We start from the raw sequence: 18,361 nt of genomic DNA on the forward strand, positions 1-18,361 counted from the left end.
GAACATTGAGAACATAATTCTCGTAACAATTACATACTTGTGTTCTGTTGGTCAGAAAAGAACTAAACCAATTCACTGCTACGTAATTTAGACCCATGCATTTCAGTTTCATCAGGAGAATATCATGGTCCACAGTGTCAAAAGCTTTGCAAGTCTAACCTGTATAGTTCCCCTTCTCACTTTCCTGCTTAATGTGGTCAAAAAGGTGATAAGGCAAGTATCAGTGGAATGAGCTGTTCTAAAGCCAGATTGTAGTTCATAAAAAAGTTTGTGCTCATGTAACAGTATAACTTGAGACCGTCCCCTCGCCCATACCCGGGCTCGAACCAGGGACCCTCTGCACACATCAACAACAGTCAACCACGAAGCATCGTTACCCATCGCTCCACAAAAGCCGTGGTCCTTGCAGAGCAAGGGGAACTACTACTTCAAGGTCTCAGAGCAAGTGATGTCACCGATCGAAACGCTATTTAGCGCGCACCACCGCTATCTAAGCTAGCCTTTTCACATCCGTTACACTCACCGCCCTTTTGACCTCCTCCTTTTCCCGCAGCAACCAGTGATCCGGGTCAACAGCATCAATGTAACAGTATAACTTTAAACCGTCCCCTCACCCATACCTGGGCTCGAACCAGGGACCCTCTGCACACATCAACAACAGTCACCCACGAAGCATTGTTACCCATCGCTCCACAAAAGCCGCGGCCCTTGCAGAGCAAGGGGAACTACTACTTCAAGGTCTCAGAGCAAGTGAAGTTGCCGATTGAAACGCTATTTAGCGCGCACCACCGCTAACTAAGCTAGCCGTTTCACATCTGTTACACTCAAGAAGGTACCCCTCAAGTTGATTAAAAACGAATCTCTCAACAACTTTAGATACTGTGCTGAGGATTGACACAGGCCTGTTTGTTTTACTGCTCTTGTTGTGGAGTGGAACCACCCGGGCTGTTTTGAGATTCTTGGGGAAATGTAACGCTACTAATAGAAAGATAAGCATAGGTCAGCAGGGGAGTTACTGCTTCCTACAAGAGCACAAAACGTATAGGCTACATTTCAAGCTGTCTTAATTCAAGTGACAGTGTTGTATTTTGAGACAGGCTTGATTGTAGGCAGAGGGGTAGCCTACATTATCTAATTATCTGTATGGTAATAATAATTCATTATATTTTGTAAAGTGGTTTCTTGCATCTCACAATACAATGCAATTTACAGTCACCTATTTGGCCCATGGTGTTACAGATCAAGTAAAAGATCATTAATTCATATCAAGCCCTTCATAATGTACATTTTTTTATTTTAAGTCTCATGCAATGTAGGCCTGCATTGAACACCACATATAGGTTTCTGTAGGCTATATCATAGAAATCAAAACTATTTACACGTGAAAATGTAATGGGATTTGCTCCATTGGTATTGTATTGTTCAAGTTTCCGCTCACAAGACCAAAAATTTGCTCAGTGCCCCAAAAACTTTGAGGGAACATTGCCTACATCTCACAATAATCTGAATAGCCTACCAGTGCCGAGTCACCTTCCATTCCATTCATGACACTCAGTCCATTTCTGTTAGGTCTCCCTTTCTTTGCCGTTTAATTTTTCAAGAACTTTCTTATGAATGGCACATGCCTCAAGCTTGTTGGGGTCACCTATCCATTGAGCACACGCTACCAACTTAATGTTGTGTTGTAGCTTTTAAGGTATGTTCCTTTCATTATTACTGAAGAGAAAACATGAACAATTGTTAATGTTCCAGTATTTACAAGAAAAATAAGCTATTTAACAAGTTTTTACTTTCATTTTATTCACATACATGTTTTATTCAGGCTTCCCAGCTGCAAATATGAACAGTGATACACAGAATGACTGACTCAGTTCCCCTCTCTCTCTCTCGCTCTCTCTCTCCGTCTTCCAGTCCCTGCTGCCGTAGGCGAGGTGACGGTCAGCAACAACGGTCGTATGGACTTCCTCAGCGTGTCATGGCGTCCGGCCAAAGGTGACGTGGACAGTTATCTGGTCACTCTGGGGGACCAGGAGAAGACAGTCCACACCCTGGCCGTGTCCAAATCCAGCCCAGAGTGTGTGTTCAAGTCCCTGGTGTCTGGACGGCTCTATAACATCTCCATCACTTCCAGGAGTGGTGCCTATGAGAATCACACCATCGTACAGGAACGCACACGTAGGTTTACCATGTCTGTCTGTCTGAAATGGGGCTCCTCTGCTTCAGTTTTCCATTCCGTGGTTTTAGTCATGAAGTCTCTAGTTAGACATGATAATACACTGGTCAATGTCTCAAAGTTCAATTCAGTTGAATTCCTCTCCCCAGAGCCCTCTAGTGTCCAGAACCCCACAGCGATCCACTCGGCCAGGGATGACTACCTGAAGGTGTACTGGCGCCATGCGGCAGGGGACTTTGACTACTACCAGGTGGTCATCAAGCACAACAATATCTTCCACCAGAACAAGACGGTTATGAAGAGCCAGAACGAGTGTGTGTTCAACGGCCTGGTGCCCGGGAGGCTGTACACTGTCATCGTCAGCACCTGGAGCGGGAAGTATGAGACCAGCGTGTCTACGGATGGAAGGACCTGTGAGTGATAGGAATAGTACTCTGTTATATCTCTTCTGTTGTTTCAATGTACAATATGTAGATACAAGAGTGGTATTTGTCTGTAATAATAATTTAGCTAGCTACATTCAGGTAATAACTAGTTGTGGTGAAACAGGTTCTTTGTGCATGCTTCTTTTTAACCTGTCTCCCTACGTTCTGTTCCTTTGTATGCAAAATTAAGAGCCTCTCTGAGAATATTAAAGTTTTTCTATTCTATCTGGAATCTGTCTGTGACAGTCCCTGCGGCGGTGAGGTCACTAGCCCTAGCTGAGCGGGGAACGGAGGACCTGCGTGTCACCTGGTTGGCTGCTCCGGGGGACGTTGACCACTACCAGGTGCAGCTCCTCTTCAACGACATGAAGGTTAGTCTTCCTGGTCCAGTCCAGTACCTGGTTAGCCTGTCTTCATGTTTACAGTACTTTTATATTCGTCATATTTTCTTGTGTGATTTTTTTATATTTCATTGTTGCTTTATTTCTATTTGTGACTTTGGGTGTTTTTAAAAGCAAAATGTATTAATAATCCATGTATAATCAATGTATTATGTATTATTATTATGAAGGTGTTCCCGCCCATCACCCTGGGCAGCAGCGTGGGGGAGTGTGTCCTCTCCTCCCTCACCCCGGGACGCCTCTATAAGATCCATGTTTCTACCTTTAGCGGCCCCAACCAGAGGGCCCAGTTCATAGAGGGCAGGACAGGTAAACCAAAACAACAGACTTGCTGGGTTCAAATACTAGGTTACATTTGTTTTCTTTCAGATACTTCTGTTTGATTCAAGTCTGCCTGGGGTGCCCGATGGGCAGAATTTGTTTGCACTTTTGGAACTTCTCCATTGAATTGGGGTAGCAAAATAGAACAAAATGCCACAGAATCTAACACAAACAAAACATAAACTAACAACAGCATTAATTTCGGTCCCACTTCCACCCCTCTTTCTCCCTCTCCTGCTATTTCTCCCTCTTTTCGTTTCTCCTCCTGTCTGCAGTCCCCAGCAAAGTCAAGAATATCCACGTGAGTAACAATGGCCAGAGCAGCAGTCTGAAAATCAGCTGGACCCCGGGGCAGGGTGACGTGGACAGCTACTCCGTGTCCCTATTGCTGGGTGGACCAGAGGCACGCAGGCTGGAGACGCGGCCCGTACCCAAACACCAGAATGAACTAGGGTTCAGCTCCTTGCAGCCTGGGCAGCTGTACAGTGTGACCATTAGATCTATCAGTGGCATACTGTTGAATAACAACACGGCCAGCGGACGCACCGGTGAGGAGGCTAGATAAGGACTTCATAACACATTCATAACCCATACATACTGCATTCATAAGCAGTGCATTGGCATTTCATACTCTATATTTGGGTGCCAGTCTCACTGCGTCTGGCTATCTTTTATTTAATTGTTTTTATTTTATTTTATTAAATATCTGCAGTTTGAAATCAGTATATTTCACAGAACTGATTTGTTTTGTTTTCTTACCCTAATCAACTTTTGAAGGGTAATTAACAGATAGTGATTGGCTGGTGTAATGATGTGTGACATTGTCCCCTACATGGAGATACAATACTGTATGATAGTGTGCTCTATCTAATTATGTGTCCCCTCTCCCCTCAGTCCCTTCTGCAGTGTCTGGGCTGCAGGCTGACAACAGACACACCACCTGCACTATACAGGTGAGCTGGCAGGAGGCCCGGGGCGTGGCAGACGGATACAGCCTGCAGCTCCTGGACGACAGGGGACACCTGGTCACCAACAGGTAACCAACACCTGGGTTCACCAACACACCTGAGTTCACCAACACACCTGGTCACCAACAGGTAACCAACACCTGGGTTCACCAACACACCTGTGTTCACCAACACACCTGTGTTCACCAACACACCTGGGTTCACCAACACACCTGAGTTCACCAACACACCTGGGTTCACCAACACACCTGGGTTCACCAACACACCTGTGTTCACCAACACACCTGGGCTCACCAACACACCTGGGCTCACCAACACACCTGGGTTCACCAACACACCTGAGTTCACCAACACACCTGTGTTCACCAACACACCTGTGTTCACCAACACACCTGGGTTCACCAACACACCTGGGTTCACCAACACACCTGAGTTCACCAACACACCTGTGCTCACCAACACACCTGTGCTCACCAACACACCTGTGTTCACCAACACACCTGTGTTCACCAACACACCTGTGTTCACCAACACACCTGTGTTCACCAACACACCTGTGTTCACCAACACACCTGAGTTCACCAACACACCTGGGTTCACCAACACACCTGGGTTCACCAACACACCTGGGTTCACCAACACACCTGAGTTCACCAACACACCTGGGTTCACCAACACACCTGAGTTCACCAACACACCTGGGTTCACAAACACACCTGTGTTCACCAACACACCTGGGTTCACCAACACACCTGTGTTCACCAACACACCTGTGTTCACCAACACACCTGGGTTCACCAACACACCTGTGGTCACCAACACACCTGGGTTCACCAACACACCTGGGCTCACCAACACACCTGTGTTCACCAACACACCTGGGTTCACCAACACACCTGGGTTCACCAACACACCTGGGTTCACCAACACACCTGTGTTCACCAACACACCTGGGTTCACCAACACACCTGGGTTCACCAACACACCTGTGTTCACCAACACACCTGGGTTCACCAACACACCTGTGGTCACCAACACACCTGGGTTCACCAAAACACCTGAGTTCACCAACACACCCAGATTCAAATGGTCAATACTTTGAGTTTTGATTAAGCCTCCTACCTCTTGGGCCAGATGGGAAGTGTTTGCCATTTTGGGACTATTCCATTGGTTCAATTGCAGTAACAGAATGGTGCCTAAAAAAGTGTAACAAATATAATGCACAGACAACACAGTACTCATTTTTGTAACCAACAGCTCCCAGACATCCTCTGGCTCCATGCCGCTCCAGCATCGCTTCGACGGCCTCACCCCAGGGAAGAGGTACCGCGTCCTGGTTCACACCACCAGCGGAGGGGTCCACAGCGAGGGCGTCGAAACTGAAGCACGTACACGTAAGACTGCATGGATTCATCTTCACTATGTCCCACACAAGTTCGTCAAGTGGTATTAATATGTGTAGTGCAGGTTGTCTAAGCCTCCTCCTGGAGAGCAATCGGTTATGTAGGCTTTATTGTAAGATTACACAAATAATACAGGAAGTCTTAGTAAAACAGGGAATAGAGAATCAGAGTCACCGTGAAGATGTATAGAGGCAATATGGAAGGAATATATATGTGGACCTGAGTAGTGTTGTGCTCCCAGGTCCGGCGGCAGTCAGCGACCTCTCCATCCAGGCCAACAGCAGCAGCAGCCTGTCCTTCCACTGGTCTCCCCCGCAGGGAGAGTTCGAAGGTTACGACCTCTACCTGTACAACGGAGATGACACGCTGTACGACCGGCGTAGCGGCCAGCCCAGCACACTGCAGGTCTCCTTCCAGGGCCTGAGGCCTGGTGCCCCTTACAGGATGGTGGTGTTAACGCGCAGCGGAGAGCAGACCAACGACTCAGCTATCTGGGCCAGGACTAGTGAGTGAGCTGTGCTGCTCCTGGGGTACTGAGATGCTGTGGGCAGGGGTATGAGAAGGGTTGGGGGGTACTGAGATGCTGTGGGCAGGGGTATGAGAAGGGTTGGGGGGTACTGAGATTCTGTGGGCAGGGGTATGAGAAGGGTTGGGGGGTACTGAGATGCTGTGGGCAGCGGTATGAGAAGGGTTGGGGGGTACTGGGATGCTGTGGGCAGCGGTATGAGAAGGGTTGGGGGGTACTGAGATGCTGTGGGCAGGGGTATGACAAGGGTTGGGGGGTACTGAGATGCTGTGGGCAGGGGTATGAGAAGGGTTGGGGGGTACTGAGATGCTGTGGGCAGGGGTATGAGAAGGGTTGGGGGGTACTGAGATGCTGTGGGCAGGGGTATGAGAAGGGTTGGGGGGTACTGAGATGCTGTGGGCAGGGGTATGAGAAGGGTTGGGGGGTACTGAGATGCTGTGGGCAGGGGTATGAGAAGGGTTGGGGGGTACTGAGATGCTGTGGGCAGGGGTATGAGAAGGGTTGGGGGGTACTGAGATGCTGTGGGCTGGGGTATGAGAAGGGTTGGGGGGTACTGAGATGGTGTGGGCAGGGGTATGAGAAGGGTTGGGGGTTACTGAGATGCTGTGGGAAGGGGTATGAGAAGGGTTGGGGGTACTGAGATGCTGTGGGCAGGGGTATGAGAAGGGTTGGGGGGTACTGAGATGCTGTGGGCAGCGGTATGAGAAGGGTTGGGGGGTACTGAGATGCTGTGGGCAGGGGTATGAGAAGGATGGGGGGGTACTGAGATGCTGTGGGCAGGGGTATGAGAAGGGTTGGGGGGTACTGAGATGCTGTGGGCAGGGGTATGAGAAGGGTTGGGGGGTACTGAGATGCTGTGGGCAGGGGTATGAGAAGGGTTGGGGGGTACTGGGATGCTGTGGGCAGGGGTATGAGAAGGGTTGGGGGCAGGGGTATGAGAAGGGTTGGGGGGTACTGAGATGCTGTGGGCAGGGGTATGAGAAGGGTTGGGGGTTACTGAGATGCTGTGGGCAGGGTATGAGAAGGGTTGGGGGGTACTGAGATGCTGTGGGCAGGGGTATGAGAAGGGTTGGGGGTACTGAGATACTGTGGGCAGGGGTATGAGAAGGGTTGGGGGGTACTGAGATGCTGTGGGCAGGGGTATGAGAAGGGTTGGGGGTACTGAGATACTGTGGGCAGGGGTATGAGAAGGGTTGGGGGGTACTGAGATGCTGTGGGCAGGGGTATGAGAAGGGTTGGGGGGTACTGAGATGCTGTGGGCAGGGGTATGAGAAGGGTTGGGGGCACGGGTATGAGAAGGGTTGGGGGGTACTGAGATGCTGTGGGCTGGGGTATGAGAAGGGTTGGGGGGTACTGAGATGGTGTGGGCAGGGGTATGAGAAGGGTTGGGGGTTACTGAGATGCTGTGGGAAGGGGTATGAGAAGGGTTGGGGGGTACTGAGATGCTGTGGGCAGGGGTATGAGAAGGGTTGGGGGGTACTGAGATGCTGTGGGCAGCGGTATGAGAAGGGTTGGGGGGTACTGAGATGCTGTGGGCAGGGTATGAGAAGGGTTGGGGGGTACTGAGATGCTGTGGGCAGGGGTATGAGAAGGGTGGGGGGTACTGAGATACTGTGGGCAGGGGTATGAGAAGGGTTGGGGGGTACTGAGATGCTGTGGGCAGGGGTATGAGAAGGGTTGGGGGGTACTGAGATGCTGTGGGCAGGGGTATGAGAAGGGTTGGGGGCAGGGGTATGAGAAGGGTTGGGGGGTACTGAGATGCTGTGGGCAGGGGTATGAGAAGGGTTGGGGGTTACTGAGATGCTGTGGGCAGGGTATGAGAAGGGTTGGGGGGTACTGAGATGCTGTGGGCAGGGGTATGAGAAGGGTTGGGGGTACTGAGATACTGTGGGCAGGGGTATGAGAAGGGTTGGGGGGTACTGAGATGCTGTGGGCAGGGGTATGAGAAGGGTTGGGGGGTACTGAGATGCTGTGGGCAGGGGTATGAGAAGGGTTGGGGGGTACTGAGATGCTGTGGGCAGGGGTATGAGAAGGGTTGGGGGGTACTGAGATGCTGTGGGCAGGGGTATGAGAAGAGTTGGGGGGTACTGAGATGCTGTGGGCAGGGGTATGAGAAGGGTTGGGGGGTACTGAGATGCTGTGGGCAGGGGTATGAGAAGGGTTGGGGGGTACTGAGATGCTGTGGGCAGCGGTATGAGAAGGGTTGGGGGTTACTGAGATGCTGTGGGCAGGGTATGAGAAGGGTTGGGGGGTACTGAGATGCTGTGGGCAGGGGTATGAGAAGGGTTGGGGGTTACTGTGATGCTGTGGGCTGGGGTATGAGAAGGGTTGGGGGGTACTGAGATGCTGTGGGCAGCGGTATGAGAAGGGTTGGGGGGTACTGAGATGCTGTGGGCTGGGGTATGAGAAGGGTTGGGGGGTACTGAGATGCTGTGGGCAGGGGTATGAGAAGGGTTGGGGGGTACTGAGATGCTGTGGGCAGCGGTATGAGAAGGGTTGGGGGTTACTGAGATGCTGTGGGCAGGGTATGAGAAGGGTTGGGGGGTACTGAGATGCTGTGGGCAGGGGTATGAGAAGGGTTGGGGGTTACTGAGATGCTGTGGGCTGGGGTATGAGAAGGGTTGGGGGGTACTGAGATGCTGTGGGCAGCGGTATGAGAAGGGTTGGGGGGTACTGAGATGCTGTGGGCAGGGGTATGAGAAGGGTTGGGGGGTACTGAGATGCTGTGGGCAGGGGTATGAGAAGGGTTGGGGGGTACTGAGATGCTGTGGGCAGGGGTATGAGAAGGGTTGGGGGGTACTGAGATGCTGTAGGCAGGGGTATGAGAAGGGTTGGGGGTTACTGAGATGCTGTGGGCAGGGGTATGAGAAGGGTTGGGGGGTACTGAGATGCTGTGGGCAGCGGTATGAGAAGGGTTGGGGGGTACTGAGATGCTGTGGGCAGGGGTATGAGAAGGGTTGGGGGTTACTGAGATGCTGTGGGCAGGGGTATGAGAAGGGTTGGGGGGTACTGAGATGCTGTGGGCTGGGGTATGAGAAGGGTTGGGGGGTACTGAGATGCTGTGGGCAGGGGTATGAGAAGGGTTGGGGGGTACTGAGATGCTGTGGGCAGGGGTATGAGAAGGGTTGGGGGGTACTGAGATGCTGTGGGCAGGGGTATGAGAAGGATGGGGGGGTACTGAGATGCTGTGGGCAGGGGTATGAGAAGGGTTGGGCAGTACTTGAGAAATTGATTTGGATCACTACTGAATGTTCTCAAAACATAATGCATAATGTGTTTCTCTCACAGAAATGACGTGGTAACAAAGAACTAACTGGAGAACTAACTGGAGAACTAACTAGAGAACTCACTGGAGAACTAACTAGAGAACTAACTGGAGAACTAACTAGAGAACTAACTGGAGAACTAACTAGAGAACTAACTGTATGTCTCACTGACTTTACATCATGATTTGACACTGTCCAATTGTCCGTTCCGCCTCTTCAGTCCCGGCTGCAGTGACCTCCCTCCAGGCACAGAGTCGTAACCAGTCGGAGATGTTGTGGGTGTCATGGAAGCGGGCGGTGGGGGAGCTAAGTGGCTACCTGCTGTCCCTCTACAACCCAGATGGCTCCCAGCAGGCAGAGGAGACGTTAGGGCCAGACGCCATGGAGCACGTCTTCCCCACGCTGATCCCCGGGCGTCTCTACCATGCTGTCATCCTCACACGCAGCGGAGAGCTCACCAACAGGGCCACCGCTCATGGACGTACCGGTAAGACATTAGGACAAGTTATGTTTATTTAAAGGACATTGCACATGCAACTTAATTGGGGAGAATGGGCTTGTGGAATTAGTGGAATGGTATCAAATACATCAAACACATGGTTTCCAACACAATTACGACATACACTATTCTAAAATCAGTTTTGAGGGTCGTTTCTAAGGTAAAATAGAGCCTGGGTTTGACAGTATTTGCTTGAAGTTGCTGATCTGCCTTCCTTTGTGTGTCCATCTTCTCCTCCTCAGCCCCCAGACCCCCTACCTCTGTATCATTTGGTGGAGTCACCAACACCTCCCTGGAGCTGACCTGGAGTGGTCCTGCAGGCAGCGACTATGACGACTTTGACCTGCAGTGGGCCCCCAGGGACCACCTGTCTGTATTCAACCCCTACCACACCCGGACCTCCGGGAGCCGCATTCTGAAGGGGCTATACCCAGGACGCCTGTACAACTTCATCCTGCGTACCGTCAGTGGGGCTGGTGGTGGTGTTGGTGGTGGTGGGAGCTCTGCCTACAGCCCACCCATCTACAAGAGCATTCGAACAAGTAGGCTGTACTGTACATTGTTCAAGTAGTGCAAGACTGAGGCGAGGTAGCTAAAGTTGTTGCTTGGCTGGAACAAAATCCTGTGCACGGTACAGCTCTGACCTCTGCACTAGAGAGAATATAGTGTGACCGTGGCATTTTGATCTCTGTTCTTACCTCTGGCGTCCTCTACCGTTTATCCCGTCCATAGAGCCAGAGCGTGTCCAGTACCTGCACTGCCGCCCCCAGAACTCCACCTCCATCTCCTGCTCCTGGGCCCCTCCGGAGGCCGACTTTGACTCATACACTATTGAGTGCCTCCAGGACTCCCACGCCCTGGTGTACTCCCAGCGGACAGGCCGCGACAGAACCCTCTACCACATCACCCAGCTGGAGCCACACAAGCGCTACACCGTCTCCGTCAAGGCCATCTCCGACAGCATGACCAGCGAGGCCGCCGAGGACAGCGTGGTCACCATGATCGACCGTGAGTACCGACGGACTTGTGAATGCCATGTGGTCGGGGTGACCGTGTGATGATGAGCACAGGGATAGACATGATATGGTCAACGTCATTGCCATTAGCTGTTACAGTGTGTATGTATGTCCCTCTGGTCATTCTACAGTCATCATGACTGATTGTAATCATGATACTTATCCTTTTAGGTCCACCCCTTCCTTCCCTGACCACTCGGGTTAACGACAGGGCTGCTCTTGTCACCAAAAACACCATCTTCTTCAAGTTTAACTGCAGCTGGTTCAGTGATGTCAATGGAGCCGTCAAGTTCTTCACAGTGGTGGTGACCGAGTCTGAAGGTAAGGGGACTGAAGTTAGAACAAACATTGTACAAGTGTCAGTATGTCAGTGGATGGATGGGTGGATGATGTTTATTCTCCCTCAAAAGGACTTTCCACAGCAATAGGTCTGAGTCTGTTACTAAACCTCCTCATATGTGTGTTTTCTCCCTCCAGACGATGAAAACCTTCAACCAGAGCAGCACCACCCTCTGCCTTCTTATCTGGACTACAAATCCAACAGTTCCATCAAGGCCTACCAGACCAGCTACTTCCCTAGTCGCTGCACAGAGGGGCCAGGAGACAGCGGGACTCAGAGCTTTGAGATCAGCCTGGGTACAGGCATGGACACCCTCGGGGGTGGCTGTGACCACCTACAGGCCCAGGACAGGGAGCAGAACCCAGACACACACAGAGACCACAACCCATTCTGTGATGGCCCACTCAAACCCAAAACTGCATACAGGTAGAGTACAGGGTTCCGCCCAAATCAATCAAGTATTCTCCCGCAGTCTGGGCAGATCTGTAGTTTCTTTGTTGCTGATTTCTGCCAGCAGGATTTCTCCCTGTTGTGTATGATGATGTCATACCACTGCTGGACAGCTAGATGTTAGACCGCTTCTCCCGAGTGCCGCAGCGCTCTAAGGCACTGCATCTCAGTGCTAGAGGAGTCACTACAGACCCTGGTTCGATTCCAGGCTGTATCACAACCGGCTGTGATTGGGAGTCCCATAGGGCAGGGCACAATTGGCCCAGCATCGTCCAGGGGTTGGCCAGGGGTTGGCCGGGGTAGGCCGTCATTGTAAATAAGAATTTCTTGTTAACTGACTTGCCCAGTTAAATAAAGGTTAATAGTGAAATTTTCCTTTATCTGTAGTTGATCGAATTGGATAGTTCCAAGTAGTTGGTATACAGATTTTCAGTAGATGTTCAATAACTCAACAACATTTCAACTAACTATCCAATAACTAACTCTAACCGTAGCCCTAACTCTCATTCTAAACCTAATCCTAACCGTAATCTTAGCAAGCAGTTGATTATCAACAGATAGTTTGTTAATAGTAAGACCATCTGTAGATCATCTATATGGGACTATCTAAATAAAATGTGACCTGTAATTCAACTCTGTTATTGTCATGCAGTGGGACGATAATGAGATGTCATGGTTGTCTCTCTCTTCTCTCTAGGCTCAGTGTGCGTGCGTTCACCCAGCTCTTTGACGAGGAGCAGAGCAGATACAACCCACCCCTCTACACAGACACTTACCTGTCCCTTCCCCTGGTAACAGAAGCAGGTGGGACACTTTTCACAGACCACTCTGATTGGTTTATGGTGTGTGATGCTGATGTTTGATTGGTAGTTAATGAGAAATGCTGGTGAGTGATGGGTCCTCTGTGAGAAACACCATTGATTGGTTGCTTCTTCCTCTCACAGAGCCCCTGAGCGGTGTGATCGAGGGCATCAGTGCCAGTATGTTCCTCATTGCCATGATGGTGGGAGTCACTGCACTGCTCATCTGCAGACAGAAGGCTCGCAAAGTGTCAGTTCCTGGCCCTCCCTGCCTCATGTACTTTGACCTATACGCTGCATACTAGCATGTCCCTGGCTTGGCTTGGATTTGTATTTTGTATTTATTATGGATCCCATTAGTTCCTGCCAAGGCAGCAGCTACTCTTCCTGGGGTCCAGCAACATTAAGGCAGTTATATACAATTTAACTTATTACATTTCATAACACTTTTCACATCACATTAAGTGTGTTCCCTCAGGCCGCTACTCTACTACCACATATCTACAATACAAAATCCATGTGCACGTGTGTGTAGAGTGTGTGTCTTATCATGTGTGTCTGTGCCTGTGTGTGTGTCTCTCTTCACAGTCCTCGCTGTTCCGTAAGGTGTATTTTTATCTGTTTATTCAATCTGATTCCACTGCTTGCTTCAGTTACCTGATGTGGAATATAGGTCCATCTAGTCATGTACACTACATTCTAGCTTGCACTCTACATACTACACCTGTATGTTGACATCCAAACTGTGATTACAGGAGTGTGCAGGAGGGGCCAGTGGTCCGAATGAGCATGAGGAGAGAGAGGCCCACCTCAGGAGTGCACATGGGCGTCAGGGGGTAAGAGGAGAGGCCATATGTGATCAGTTCTATTGGGGTTTTATGTCTTATACAGTGGGGCAAAAAAGTATTTAGTCAGCCACCAATTGTGCAAGTTCTCCCACTTAAAAAGATGAGAGAAGCCTGTAATTTTCATCATAGGTACACTTCAACTATGACAGACAAAATGAGAGAAAAAATCCAGAAAATCACATTGTAGGATTTTTAATGAATTTATTTGCAAATTATGGTGGAAAATAAGTATTTGGTCAATAACAAACAAGCAAGATTTCTGGCTCTCACAGACCTGTAACTTCTTCTTTAAGAGGCTCCTCTGTCCTCCACTCGTTACCTGTATTAATGGCACCTGTTTGAACTTGTTATCAGTATAAAAGACACCTGTCCACAACCTCAAACAGTCACACTCCAAACTCCACTATGGCCAAGACCAAAGAGCTGTCAAAGGACACCAGAAACAAAATTGTAGACCTGCACCAGGCTGGGAAGACTGAATCTGCAATAGGGAAGCAGCTTGGTTTGAAGAAATCAACTGTGGGAGCAATTATTAGGAAATGGAAGACATACAAGACCACTGATAATCTCCCTCGATCTGGGGCTCCACGCAAGATCTCACCCCGTGGGGTCAAAATGATCACAAGAACGGTGAGCAAAAATGACTGATCCGTGTAAAGGAAAGAATGAATGGGGCCATGTATCGTGAGATTTTGAGTGAAAACCTCCTTCCATCAGCAAGGGCATTGAAGATGAAACGTGGCTGGGTCTTTCAGCATGACAATGATCCCAAACACACCGCCCGGGCAACGAAGGAGTGGCTTCGTAAGAAGCATTTCAAGGCCCTGGAGTGGCCTAGCCAGTCTCCAGATCTCAACCCCATAGAAAATCTTTGGAGGGAGTTGAAAGTCTGTGTTGCCCAGCAACAGCCCCAAAACATCACTGCTCTAGAGGAGATCTGCATGGAGGAATTGGCCAAAATACCAGCAACATTGTGTGAAAACCTTGTGAAGACTTACAGAAAACGTTTGACCTCTGTCATTACCAACAACGGGTATGTAACAAAGTATTGAGATAAACTTTTGTTATTGACCAAATACTTATTTTCCACCATTGCAAATAAATTCATTAAAAATCCTACAATGATTTTTGCTCACTGTTCTTGTGATCATTTTGACCCCACGGGGTGAGATCTTGCGTGGAGCCCCAGATCGAGGGAGATTATCAGTGGTCTTGTATGTCTTCCATTTCCTAATATTGCTCCCACAGTTGATTTCTTCATACCAAGCTGCTTACCTATTGCAGATTCAGTCTTCCCAGCCTGGTGCAGGTCTACAATTTTGTTTCTGGTGTCCTTTGACAGCTCTTTGGCCTTGGCCATAGTGGAGTTTGGCGTGTGACTGTTTGAGGTTGTGGACAGGTGTCTTTTATACTGATAACAAGTTCAAACAGGTGCCATTAATACAGGTAACGAGTGGAGGACAGAGGAGCCTCTTAAAGAAGAAGTTACAGGTCTGTGAGAGCCAGAAATCTTGCTTGTTTGTTATTGACCAAATACTTATTTTCCACCATAATTTGCAAATAAATTCATTAAAAATCCTACAATGTGATTTTCTGGATTTTTCTCTCTCATTTTGTCTGTCATAGTTGAAGTGTACCTATGATGAAAATTACAGGCCTCTCTCATCTTTTTAAGTGGGAGAACTTGCACAATTGGTGGCTGACTAAATACTTTTTTGCCCCACTTTATATATATATATAGAATAAAATAGGTGTTTTCTGGCAGGATAAAAACTCACAAAGAAATTACCATTAATGAGTTTCAGCCATTTACATGTATCTCCCTTTTCCCCCCAGTAATCGTCGTATTTCAAGGTATGTTTAAATGCTTTTGTTATTAGTTTCACCCAATTACTGTAAGTCCTTTTTGGTTTGTCTTTTGCTCTACTCTGTTTTGCTCAAAACGGTTTATCTATTGATCCTGCAGCCCCATCAAGATCATGTACTTTGAGTCCCACTACATTAAACTCCAGGCTGACTCCAATTACCTACTGTCTGATGAGTACGAGGTAAGACTGGATCACATTCACTGTCAGTTGGGCAATCTCGTTCACACATATTAGCATTAGAGTACATTTAGATGAAATCTGAATATTCCTATTAGCTTTACTTTAATAAAGAAAAACAATATAGAAATGTGTATATTTATATTTATTTTCTGATAACTCTCCTTTAATTTAAAGTTGTGAAATGGTAGATTGATTGTGAAATGTTATGGAATGCATACAGTATTTACGTACAGTAGGTATCTATGGTAACCCTAACATGCCACTTCCTGTGTAAGGACCTGAAAGACGTAGGAAGGAACCAGCCCCTGGACACAGCCCTGCTGCCAGAGAACAGAGGGAAAAACCGATACAACAACATCCTGCCCTGTGAGTCAAACAAACCATGCTATTTCATAGGGTTCAAATACATAGACAAAAGACAAGGGGATTGAGAGATGTATTTATTGTCTGCAAGGAGTTTTGTCTGCAAGGCTCATGTACAGTAGTAATGCTCTTTACCTTGTTTTAAAATGTATTATGTACATGGTCATGTATGTGTCATAACAGTGGAGGCTGTTGGAGGGAAGACGGGTCATAATAATGTCTGGAATGGAGTGAACGGCATGGTATTAAACATGTGTTTGATTCCATTCCATTTACTCCATTCCAGACATTATTATGAGCCGTCCTCCCCGCAGCATCCACTGTGTCATACTAAAATGCCAACTCAATGTCTTTGTACACGGCCTGTGTTGTGTAGACGATTCGACCCGTGTGAAGCTGTCCTATGTGGATGATGATCCGTGCTCTGACTACATCAACGCCAGCTACATTCCTGTAAGTTATCCAAACACACAGACAAACCTGAGCCAACTGCCACTCTGGTCAAATCCCCTCTGTTGCGTGGTGTCGGGGATGGTTCGCTGGAGGTGGTTGGTTGGGGTCGGGGTGGAGCATTGTAGGTGGTGGGGTATAATGTGAACAAAGACAGTACTGCGTGAACTCAGTTAGTCATGGCAGGATTGATTGTTTAATTATCAGCCTTATTCCTCAGTTAGTATACCTGGGATGAGCTACTTACTTTGCTCCCTGTCGAGCATAAGGCTACAACAAGCCTACAGTCCTAAGCAGCTTTTTCATCTTCTCCACAAACTTTCCTAGTGTAATAAAGGTCATATGAAAAACAAAATGTAAATTAAATCTCTTCTTCTTTCAGGGGAACAACTTCCGTAGGGAGTACATCGCCACTCAGGGCCCACTTCCTGGAACCAAAGATGACTTCTGGAAGATGGTGTGGGAGCAGAACGTCCATAATGTTGTCATGGTGACCCAGTGTGTGGAGAAAGGCAGGGTGTGTAGAAGGAGCAGTCATTTTGCTTCGTCCGGGCCAGTGTTGTCCATTTGGGAGTAGCTGTTATCAAGTTCTATTAAACAACATGGTATTACAACATTGTTACTAGTGTAATTACAATGTTATTATCCATGTGTTTCCAGGTAAAGTGTGATCACTACTGGCCCTTCGACCAGGACCCTCTTTATTACGGAGACCTCATCGTTCAGATGTTGTCTGAATCTGTGCTGCCAGAATGGACTATCCGGGAATTCAAGATCTGTAGCGTGAGTGTGGATGACACTCACTGATTTTAAAAATACCAGGTTGTTATGTAGAAAGTTATATATTGTGTGTTGGCCTTATATACAGTTTCATACATAGTAGTGATTGGATTTTAACATATTGAAATATGACCATAATTGTCTTCACCTAATGCTGTCTTGATATATCATATGTGACAGACTACAGTATAGTAAATCAAATCAAAAATCAAATCAAATGTTATTAGTCACATGTGCAGAATACAGTGAAATGCTTACGAGCCCCTAACCAACAGTGAAGTAAAAAAAAAATGGATAAGAATAAGAGATAAAATGAACAAGTAATTAAAGAGCAGCAGTAAAAAAATAACAATATATACAGGGGTGTGCCGGTACAGAGTCAATGTGCAGGGGCACCGGTTAGTTGAGGTAATTTGTACATGTAGGTAGAGTTATTAAAGTGACTATGCATAGATGACAACAGAGAGTGGCAGTGATGTGGAGAGGGGAGGTGGGACAATGCAAATAGTCTGGATAGCCATTTGACTAGATGTTCAGGAGTCTTATGGCTTGGGAGTAGAAGTTGTTTAGAAGCCTCTTGGACCTAGACTTGGCGCCCCGGTACCGCTTGCCGTGCGGTAGCAGAGAGAACAGTCTATGACTAGGGTGGCTGGAGTCTTTGACAATTTTTAGGGCCTTCCTCTGACACCGCCTGGTATAGAGGTCCTGGATAGCAGGAAGCTTGGCCCCAGTGATGTACTGGGCTGTTCGCACTACCCTCTGTAGTGCCTTGCGGTTGCCATACCAGGCAGTGATGCAACCAGTCAAATCAAATCAAATGTATTTATATAGCCCTTCGTACATCAGCTGATATCTCAAAGTGCTGTACAGAAACCCAGCCTAAAACCCCAAACAGCAAGCAATGCAGGTGTAGAAGGATGCTCTCGATGGTTCAGCTGCAGAACCATCTGAGGACCGATGACAAATATTTTCAATCTCCTGAGGGGGAATAGGTTTTGTTGTGTCCGCTTCACGACTGTCTTGGTGTGCTTGGACCATGTTAGTTTATTGGTGATGTGGACACAAAGGAACCTTTTGATCCAAAAGGGATCTTCGGCTGTCCACATAGGAGAGCCCTTTTTGGTTCCAGGAAGAACCCTATTTTGTTCCAGGTAGAACTCTTTTGGGCTCCGTGTAGAACCCTCTGTGGAAAGGGTTCTAAATGGAACCAAAAATGGTTCTTCAAAGGGTTAACCTATGGGGACAGCTGAAGAACCCTTTAAGGTTTTTTCTAAAAGTGTAGTC

At 48.2% G+C, this 18,361-nt stretch overlaps 1 protein-coding gene across 6 annotated transcripts in view; it reads left to right on the forward strand.

Moving 5' to 3' along the window:
• Positions 1 to 18,361, forward strand: part of LOC139375040 (receptor-type tyrosine-protein phosphatase beta-like) — a 52,750-nt gene that overhangs the window by 32,159 nt on the left and 2,230 nt on the right. For 5 of the 6 annotated variants that reach the window (XM_071116433.1, XM_071116424.1, XM_071116415.1 and 2 more), the window contains 22 exons: positions 1,912 to 2,175; positions 2,323 to 2,586; positions 2,845 to 2,969; positions 3,170 to 3,308; positions 3,596 to 3,868; positions 4,215 to 4,356; positions 5,546 to 5,682; positions 5,933 to 6,196; positions 9,704 to 9,970; positions 10,225 to 10,524; positions 10,715 to 10,990; positions 11,170 to 11,319; positions 11,476 to 11,764; positions 12,486 to 12,592; positions 12,733 to 12,838; positions 13,344 to 13,424; positions 15,273 to 15,290; positions 15,403 to 15,484; positions 15,760 to 15,850; positions 16,224 to 16,300; positions 16,680 to 16,814; positions 16,958 to 17,080. In XM_071116433.1, the coding sequence (XP_070972534.1) occupies positions 1,912 to 2,175; positions 2,323 to 2,586; positions 2,845 to 2,969; positions 3,170 to 3,308; positions 3,596 to 3,868; positions 4,215 to 4,356; positions 5,546 to 5,682; positions 5,933 to 6,196; positions 9,704 to 9,970; positions 10,225 to 10,524; positions 10,715 to 10,990; positions 11,170 to 11,319; positions 11,476 to 11,764; positions 12,486 to 12,592; positions 12,733 to 12,838; positions 13,344 to 13,424; positions 15,273 to 15,290; positions 15,403 to 15,484; positions 15,760 to 15,850; positions 16,224 to 16,300; positions 16,680 to 16,814; positions 16,958 to 17,080 (3,710 nt within the window). Of the gene's footprint in view, positions 1 to 1,911; positions 2,176 to 2,322; positions 2,587 to 2,844; positions 2,970 to 3,169; positions 3,309 to 3,595; positions 3,869 to 4,214; positions 4,357 to 5,545; positions 5,683 to 5,932; positions 6,197 to 9,703; positions 9,971 to 10,224; positions 10,525 to 10,714; positions 10,991 to 11,169; positions 11,320 to 11,475; positions 11,765 to 12,485; positions 12,593 to 12,732; positions 12,839 to 13,343; positions 13,425 to 15,272; positions 15,291 to 15,402; positions 15,485 to 15,759; positions 15,851 to 16,223; positions 16,301 to 16,679; positions 16,815 to 16,957; positions 17,081 to 18,361 lie in introns of those variants that run through there. The other variant, XR_011627747.1, reaches the window with a different exon arrangement.

Source organism: Oncorhynchus clarkii, chromosome 2 (assembly GCF_045791955.1).
Source record: "Oncorhynchus clarkii lewisi isolate Uvic-CL-2024 chromosome 2, UVic_Ocla_1.0, whole genome shotgun sequence".
Taxonomy (NCBI): Eukaryota; Metazoa; Chordata; class Actinopteri; order Salmoniformes; family Salmonidae; genus Oncorhynchus; species Oncorhynchus clarkii.